Source organism: Liolophura sinensis, unplaced genomic scaffold (assembly GCF_032854445.1).
Source record: "Liolophura sinensis isolate JHLJ2023 unplaced genomic scaffold, CUHK_Ljap_v2 scaffold_347, whole genome shotgun sequence".
Classification (NCBI taxonomy): domain Eukaryota; kingdom Metazoa; phylum Mollusca; class Polyplacophora; order Chitonida; family Chitonidae; genus Liolophura; species Liolophura sinensis.
The window spans coordinates 1-9,412 of NW_027018286.1; the positions used below are offsets into that span (position 1 = coordinate 1).

The 9,412-nt window shown below is 38.6% G+C and overlaps 1 protein-coding gene across 2 annotated transcripts; it reads right to left on the reverse strand.

The window, feature by feature from the left end:
* Window positions 1-2,862: 2,862 nt before the first annotated feature.
* On the reverse strand, window positions 2,863-8,210 carry LOC135481663 (uncharacterized). 2 transcript variants are annotated; one of them, XR_010446162.1, is made up of 3 exons: window positions 7,746-7,771; window positions 4,612-5,013; window positions 2,863-3,813 (listed from the first exon to the last, which is right to left on the reverse strand). XR_010446162.1 is itself a non-coding variant. In XM_064761347.1 (3 exons), the coding sequence occupies exons 1-3, from the start codon at window positions 8,170-8,172 to the stop codon at window positions 3,614-3,616; spliced, it is 615 nt and encodes a 204-aa protein (XP_064617417.1). In that variant the 5' UTR covers window positions 8,173-8,210; the 3' UTR covers window positions 2,863-3,613. The 2 variants fall into 2 exon arrangements, 1 of the variants encoding a protein (XP_064617417.1); XM_064761347.1 differs by lacking the exon at window positions 7,746-7,771 and adding an exon at window positions 8,160-8,210.
* Window positions 8,211-9,412: the final 1,202 nt, after the last annotated feature.

Genomic DNA, 9,412 nt, shown 5'->3' on the forward strand with positions numbered 1-9,412 from the left:
AGCAGTAGTCTATGGCAGATTAAAGATGTGGACTTCGGTGATTAGGAACCAAGTGATAAATAACTTTCTCGCAAAATGGAGATACTGGAAGGATAATTCTTCCACTGCTTGAATCATTGTCTACTAAATCATTTATACAGTTTAAGAGAAGCGTGCAGATGTGCGCCAGGGGAATATCCTGGTTCAGAAGTTGTGCTGGTGATTTTGATCCCTATTAAATGTTTACAAAATTACAGTAGGATTGTTGCACAATTGGATTCGTGCTCAATTCTGACAGAAAAAAGGAAATAATTCTAAGCACCACTGAGGCTGATCTAGGCATTCGAGTGTCACTGGATTTTTATGCTTCAATTTTGTAGAGCGGGTTGGTGGTGGTGGTGGGGGGGGGGGGGGGGACGAGAGTTGTCCATCTAGATGTACTAGATGTGCTATTTCAAAATTCTGACATTCGTCATAACAGTAAGACCAAAAAAAAAATCCCTTATATGCGGAAAGACAAAGGGCAAAATGTAAATTCTTCAGTTCTAATAAATTCAGAGAAAAAAATTATATCATTAGATTTAATGAATTTAAAGCGTTGTCCGAAGAGATGCCGTCTTCTTATACCCATAAATCTTCCGCGTCTCTAATGAATTTTGCACTGACTTTGACATTTGTTTTTTAGCAACTGCATTCTGACTGAATGGTAACATGAACAACAAAAATGTATTTGTATAATTTGAACAGCGTGTGTAAGTGGGCCTAAGGTCTACTGGGGAGATGAATGCGGTTTGGGCCAAGACAGTATGAAGCTGTCTGATTTAATTGTGATACCATCGTTGAATATTACAAGGCCTATAAATCAACTGATTTTACGTTTGTGGTGGTCCATAAATGATACATGCTTGTTCACAGGACTGTGTGAAATGGCTCCTCGACTACACGTAAATAAATCTTTGTAAACGATCTGAAAATGATGTCTTATGCAGTAGTTCTGTGTTATCAGATGTCACTTCATAGAGTGAATGGGTAAATGCTACGTCACAGTTTATGCTCCACAACCTGATAGCAACGTGTTTGATTGCATAAAAAATTCCCAAGATGTCTGCCTCGATTCACACCAGCCATTTGTTCAGTATCACCATTTTGTTCTACACGTTATTCGGGGCAATGTCATTTAAATAGTAGTGTGGTACTTTTTAGAAAGCGTGACTATCCTGCGTGCTTTTGCCATATGTTTTATCCAGGTGCTGTCTTTCACTATAAATCAAATAAAGTAGATTTGTGAAATCAAATCGTCGATTCTTCTTTTCCAAGCCACTGGCATACTTTATTATGTACCGAATTCTTTTGATTGGGGTTTGAACTCGTATTTTTCACTAACACGACGGTGTTTAGTTTCATGAGGGGTGGAAATCGAAGGTAGACCTATGGAAAGTAACTGACAAATTTTGACCCGTGTGAAAAAGATTTCCATTCTTAGAGCGAGATCAAAGAGTAGGCTGTATTTGAGACGAATTTCATGTAGATCATATAAAAGGTCCTATACATGCGTTGCCAATCATTGTCCTGAAATCTACTCCTAAAGGAGTACACAGGGGGCCTTAGCGCAGAACAATGGTCCAGGAATCTCTCACCAATTCGAATGCTGTTTGCTCAAGTTCGGCTGTTGCTGGCTTCCTCTATGGTCGTTCTTGGGAAGGACTGGCAGGAACCTTCGGGTCGTGGGTTTCCCCTGAATTCCGTCCGGTTTCCTTCTATGTCCTATTCGTGAAATATTCTTGAGTACGGCGTATAACTCAAATGAGCTGTATGAAAATTGTGCAGATGGTTATTATTGTGGTGGGAGACAGCAGGACAGAGCCCAGGGGAAACCCACGACTATCCACATGCAGGTTGTTGACTGACCTTGCCAGGTATGGTATTTAATACTCTACGTGCATGCGATAAATTCCAAGGTATCTGTCACGTATAAATGGCAAGTTTCATTTAAACAATCGACGTTTTCGTGTTTATATATAATTACGCCAATCCGCAGATTTTCCTGGTCCCCCCCCCCCCAATCTGCCCGGTTTCCTTCCACCATAATGCTGACTGCAGTCAATATAAGTAAAATATTTTGACTACGGAGTGCAATACCAATCAAATAAATAAATAAATAAATCAATAAATAAAATAAACATTATTTTGCACATGTAGGGGCTGAGATCTAGAAGTTCCCAGTATAGTACAACTCTCTAGTTTGTGCTCCCTGCTGAAAAGTGTTGCAGTATGGCATACACTGTGTGAGATCTATATCTTGTACATGTACACTCATTATTTCAACAATCTATCTCGTCATATTTTGATTTGATCACTCGCTGGTAAAAGTGTGATTCTCCGTTGTAGACTACTGTGGGAATTCCCCAACACACGAAAGTTTGAAAGTTTCGTCAACCAATGAAATGAGTGGCATTCCTGAGTAAATTCCACATCGCATTTACCCTTGGAAACCCACTGACGGTGAGATTAATGTCATGTGTGTTGCCACGGCTTTCTAGACGGGGTACTAGAACAACAGTATAAACTTCTGTTTGTTGTCTTTATACTGACTTTTAAGTCGATCGACAATGTCAAAGCACGGTGACTTTCCACTGCCAGTCGGTACGCGTACAATGTCAAAGCACGGTGACTTTTCACTGCCAATCGGCACACGTACAATGTCAAACCATAGTAACTTTCCTCTGTCAGTCGGCACACGTACAATGTCAAAGCACAGTAACTTTCCACTGCCAACCGGCACACGTACAATGTCAAAGCACAGTAACTTTTCACTGCCAATCGGCACACGTACAATGTCAAAGCATAGTAACTTTCCTCTGTCAGTCGGCACACGTACAATGTCAAAGCACAGTAACTTTCCACTGCCAACCGGCACACGTACAATGTCAAAGCAGAGTAACTTTCCACTGCCAATCGGCACACTCACAATGTCAAAGTACAGTAACTTTCCACCGACAGTCGGCACACGTACAAACCTATCTGTTGTTAATTCCGCCATATTGGAATGAATAATTTTCAAAATAGTTTAGTTTCAAATCATTATTTATATGTCATTTCTTTATTAATCTCACTGACGTTCTCTTGCACGGCTCTCACGTAGAATCGGTCATATTGTTAGAGCTTTAAACAGAATCACGTGACGTAAATCATAAAATCATCATATTTTGTGTACAGATTTACCTTGGCTCTGGGACATTTTGGCCGTGTAATTCGCTCTCTAATAACTGTGACGCGAAGCCGTTTTAACGGGGAATAAATCTACGTCTATCAGCGGGTGATCGAGCAAATTATGACGCTATAGGCGATGATTCTGGTCCCCCAGTGCTGTACCAATTGCCTTACAGTATCTGAGAACACGTAGTTCAAGTCTTAATAACTTTTATATTTTATCAAATCCTTGCTTTTAAATTAATGTGTTATGTAGCAAAGAATATAATATCTTGTTTGAAAAGAAAAAGAATAGCATATACATGTAATAGTATCATATTGGTAAATAGCAACTTCCATAATTCATAATAATGCAAGCTTTCAACGCTTCCTGCTGTAATAGACATAATACTTTTAGTGAATTTGTTTATTAACTGGTTTATATTCATCTAAAATTCGATTTTATGAAGATGAAAACAATCATACCTAACGTAAATATCTGCCGTAGCGTTTTCGTCCGCAGGTTCCTGTGTGTTTCTTTGCACCGATGAAATCCTTTTTTACCAAATATGAAAGAACAAACCGTTGGAACCATCCATAAAATGGCTATGAAGAAAACCAGTTCGCCCTTGACATCTTCTGTTTCTGGAATTAGACAGAGTTGTATGCTATATGGGTGACAACAATGTACTGCCTAAAATTCACGTATAATGAACATTTATCATGGGGAGCATGGCATGTCGGAAGAATGTTTACGTCTGTCTCTCATCTCTCTAGATTGTCTCTCAGAATCCTCTCGCTGAATTCGACAAGTGATATAAAAGTAAGGCCAGACGTTTCCGTATATCATCAGCCACGTTCAGACGATGCGATTTGTCGGATTCTACAATCCTATGAAATACCACGATGCGAACGCGGCTCGATACAGCTGAGAACAGCTTGACCTCAAATGACAAATAACATTTCAATAATCACCTTTTACAGTGGAATATTGATGTGTAATTTAAGATGTGGATTGCAAACTGCCGACCAGGATGTCCTCTCATTTACAATAATTTATAATATAATCACAAAAAGACAGCAGAATAATTACCAATAATCAAGGACGTTGTATGCATCGTGTTGAATAAAATCTCTGGATACTTGACCCCTTCCGTCTTTTCGGCAAAACATAATACAATTTCACTGCTTCCTTTACCTGTCCCCTTTCTAACTTATTACTTTATATGCCGTAGTCTTGTTTATTTTATAGACATTCTTAGCTCTTGGGCGGATATCATCGAACTTTGTTGTGGAAATTCCACTGGCGATTATTGACCTAGAACGTCCGCTATTGTTGGCGACTGGCATACGAATGACTGAGGAAAACACACCTCTTGTGCCAATCAGGAAGTGCGATTTACATGTACTTGTAAAAATCCTGCGTGTATAAGGTTAGCTTACGTTTTGGAGTCCGCTCTGTGGAATCCGCTGTGGACCTTATCGTGGTCAGAGGTTCTTCTTCTACCAATAATTCCACAGAAGTTTTAACCCAGCTTGGGGTTTCATTGTCCACTTCAACCTCGCACGAATAGTTCCAGGAATCCCTTGGACTGGGCCTCAGAATAACCAGTGCCCCTCGGTCCCCACGGGTCACGCGGTTTACAAACTCCCCGTAAGACGACAAACGGTTGTGAATGTCATACTGCATAATTTCTTTCCTGTGGCCTGCCTTTTCCTGGTACCACGTGATCTGCGGTGTCTCGTAAGTTGCTGTAGTGAAGTCACAAGGCAGGGTAACTGTAATGTCGTCAGATCTGGCCAGGATGGGTTTTGTGGCATGCTTCACTGAAACACTCTCTGAAACTTATACAGAACAAATACTAGTATAATTGTGATCCATGGTTATATATCGTACACGGGAACACCCCTAAAACTGACATTGTTTTGTGAAACAACTCGATCACTATCTTCTCTTCCAATCTCTCCTGGTGTTATTGTGATCAACGGTGATTAATAAATTGTTCTATGCAAGGCAAAGTCATTTTCTCCTCGTTGCGCTGAGTGATGACCAGTTAGTTGACATGTATGTTCTAGTGAACATAATTGCAAGTAATACCAGTTGTTGGAAATTACATTCTTTGTTGGCATAGGTTTGGTTCTATCCTGCACGTGTTTCCCTCTGAAGTGTGAGCCGTGTAAAGTCTCCTTCACATTGCACATTAACGAAGGTCTTTGCATGAAGGCTTTTTCTTCTTTTCGAAACAGCTTTTTTTATGCTATTAGCTTTGTTCTGTTGTTTTTTTTTTCTTCTTGCATGAAATTCCTTTTGATGTTTTGCTGCTTTGAACGATGCACCGATGAATTAGGTTGTTTTGGAAATAGTCCTGCCATTATGGACTTGGTACCCTCATTTACTTGTTTACAACTGGCGCGGCAATGCAGGATTTTGTGCCTAGATCTGTAGTTTCATTACCAACAATCTGACGCCCCCCTAAGCGTTACTTTCAAACTGTTCGTACGTTTTTTTGAAGGATCACAACAGTACAAAAGAATTTAAATAATCCTTTTTTTAACCACTGAAAACAGGCGTTACACTGAAATACATATGCTCTACCACAAAGTTTTGGTGTATCACATTTGGTTTGTCAAATGTTACAGATATCCCCATGATATAAACGTACCAAATACAATAACACAGCCTATACCGCATGTTTTAACGGAACATGGCCTAAAACTTTCTACAATCTTTAGCACAATTACCCTACATGCAGTTTCTTTTGTTTCACACAATATATCATGCGATTCAGCATAGCTCAGGGTCTAAAGATACTTAAAAATGTCACATCTTTAAGAAATACTTAAACAGCTATTAATTTTTTTTTTACAAATAATAACACATAACTCAAATGTTATACTTGGGAGCATTACTTATTCACAGTGCATCTTGTTACTTAGGAATTCTTCAAATTGTATGCATAATTGCAACACTTAAATCACAATGGATTTCTTTAGTTCTACTGACTTCAACAAGAACATGCACACGGAAAGCGTCGAAGAGCTTCTCCACGCCAACGGCAAAAGGGTTATTTGAACAAACAGAATAGATTCTCAAGAGGAAAGGCGCTGTACCAACGCCATCTTATTTTAATGAGCTATGCTCTTGCAAGAGGACATATTCATGTATTTATGAGGGAATAATGACCTAAACATTTATGTATTAGTTGTTAAAGGACACAAACTTTATGATACTAGTGTACTGGTATATGTAGGTATAACCAGACGTATTTATATGTGCAAACAAGAATAAGCTATTCCGCCGTTATGTATGAGGCCACCAACAGGGGGGTTTCACTTTCAAACTCTTTTACCATTGAAGTTAGAAAACGTCTAACTGTATCACGTGACATATCAAAAATGGTAGGCAACCATTTTAATCACATTCATTATAACATGGGCGTTTGAAAAAAGCTTCATAAAAAGTAATTTAGAATTGAGCAATGATAGAGAAGATTAAGAATCTGAATGTTTGTGAACTTAAGTAGTCATTTGTGCGTCTGGAAACAGGTGAGACAGGCGATCAGTCAATCAATATCAACAAAGGTTGCCTAACATTTATGTACAATTCACGTGACACAGTTTTTCACGTGAAAACAAGACTGTTTCTACCTTTGATGACAGGAGTTCGAACTCGAAACTCCCCTAATGCACGAATATACTTTCTACGTGTGCCACAGTTTTGCTTACACTAGCTTTATATGGATAGTCAACACATAGTTATATACCTGCCATACTGTAAAATGTAAACCAGACTTCCCGCATTCCACTGCGTTCAGCCCATGGTGTTCGTGTATGAGCATGTAATCTATGGCGTGGAATATATAGGCCTACAGCGTATATAATTGGAAGTAATACCATTTCATGGTGTGTAATATGGCTGATGCTCAGTGTTGCGTAGTACATCTGTTCTTTGAATGCTGTTTACGAGAAACTAGGTCAGCTTAAGAAATAGACGCTTTTATGTACAATGTATTTCAGAGAACAAACACTTTACTTTTACGTTATCCATAAAAGAAAAAAAAGTAAAAGCTGTTCACTGTATTGAATTCTTATGTTGGCTAGACGGGCGTACTGCACAGCAGGTCTAAGTCCACACTATCATTTTAGTTCTCTCACTTCTATCTGTCTATAAAGAAAATGTTATACAGTACGTCAGATGCTGGACGACATGTTAATCTAACCCATAAGCAGTGTATACATGCATGACAATAAGCACACATATTCTAAATATCGATACGTATACAACATCGTATTTATCATGCAAATCAAGTTAACCCACATGACATCACATACATGCCCACAACAGCAAGGTTGCAGTTGGAACAGTGGACAATTCACCTTGAAAGACAACACAGACTGGGACTACAAAATCTACTGTCACAACCAGCCACGTACACTATGCTGACAGCCAGACTTTGATATTGCTGACCCACTTTCTCATGTTAGGAGACGTTTTAAAATCAGTGTAAAAATTCCAATATACATTAACGCACAGTGTGAAACAGATACTGAACCCACTTTCATGTACATGTACTTACTGTGAAGAATCCCACCAAACAGTATCGCTAAGGTCATCTTGAAGTCAGGTTTTTGAGTAATCCTGACCATGCTGTTCGTGAACAAAGTGAAATAGTTCCCGCCTCAATGTGAACGTGTTTATATATATATATATATATTATATATATATATATATATATATATATTATATATATATATATATATATATATATATATATATATATATATATATATATATATATATATATATATATATATATATATATATATATATATATACATATACACATATACACATAGATGGCACTATGTATATGTGTGTATTTGTGTGCACAGCGTACATGATCTAAGCACAGGCAAGCACATCTGTGTGTGATCACGTACATTGTTGTCGCCAAGATATGGCTGAGCTATTGCCGATTTGGACCACTTACTGTTGACAACCATAAGAAGGAGTATTGCTAGCCACAACACCTGTACCAGATGAATCCTGTGGGACGCCATGTTTTTTTTCTTTTTTTTTTTAATGTTAGCTTTCACGATACACTAATACATGCGTACTCCTCACAGCCCATGGGCCGCTCTGTGTTCTCGCGTTACATCACAGCCTTCGGGAGGTTTGACCTTTAGGACCTGTGTCAGGCACTATTTGCTTGCCCAAATGACGGGGAGTGGTACAATACATTAGGGCAAAGGGGAAAATACAAACATAGTGTAAAATATATAATAAAATCAGTATTAGTGCATTTAAATGTTATTGTCAGCCTTTGTGTTCCACATTTATATACTAAAGGACGTATCTTTCCACCGTGTGTTATCAGAGCAGTCAAGACGACACTTGTGAGCTCTTTACACGCGAGGGGCCCTACCGTCGTGAATATGTAGGACACTATCGTCAACTTGACGAATGGAGAATAAAGAAATAGTTCAGATGATATGATTTACTGCTGTACTTCGGTCCTCAAATGCATGTGGGTGTTGTGACCCCAGGTAACATGTATGAATGTAACATAGTAAGACGAGATACCGGCGGTATAGTACATAAATATGTATTTAATTGCTTACGCTTTCAAGAGTGCTGGAAATACTGGCTCAAGCGACATTCCGTTTCACTTACTGACAATGTCTAGAGATGAACTACCTCGACTCGTATTGCGTTAGAACATACAGTATTGCGTTAGAACATACAGTATTGCGTTAGAACATACAGTATTGCGTTAGGACATACATTATTGCGCTACGACATACAATGTTGCGTTAGGATATACAGTATTGCGTTAGGACATACATTATTGCGTTAGGACATACATTATTGCGCTAAGACATACAATATTGCGTTAGGATATACAGTTTTGTGTTACAGCATACAGTGTTGTTTTAGGATATACAGTATTGCGTTAGGATATACAGTATTTCGTTAGGATATACAGTATTGCGTTAGGACATACATTATTGCGCTAAGACATACAATATTGCGTTAGGATATACAGTTTTGTGTTACAGCATACAGTGTTGTTTTAGGATATACAGTATTGCGTTAGGACATACAGTATTGTGTTAGGGCATACAGTATTGCGTTAGGACCTACAGTGTTGCGCTAGGATACACAGTATTGCGCTAGGACATACAATATTGCCCTAGAACATACAGTATGCGCTGGAACATACAGTATTGCGTTAGGAAATGC

Excerpts from the sequence above, each read along its gene's own strand:
- LOC135481663 (XM_064761347.1), bottom strand. Across the intron at positions 3,814-4,611 it reads CACAGAGCGGACTCCAAAAC|AAACAGAAGATGTCAAGGGC; the intron begins GTAAGCTAACCT and ends GTCTAATTCCAG.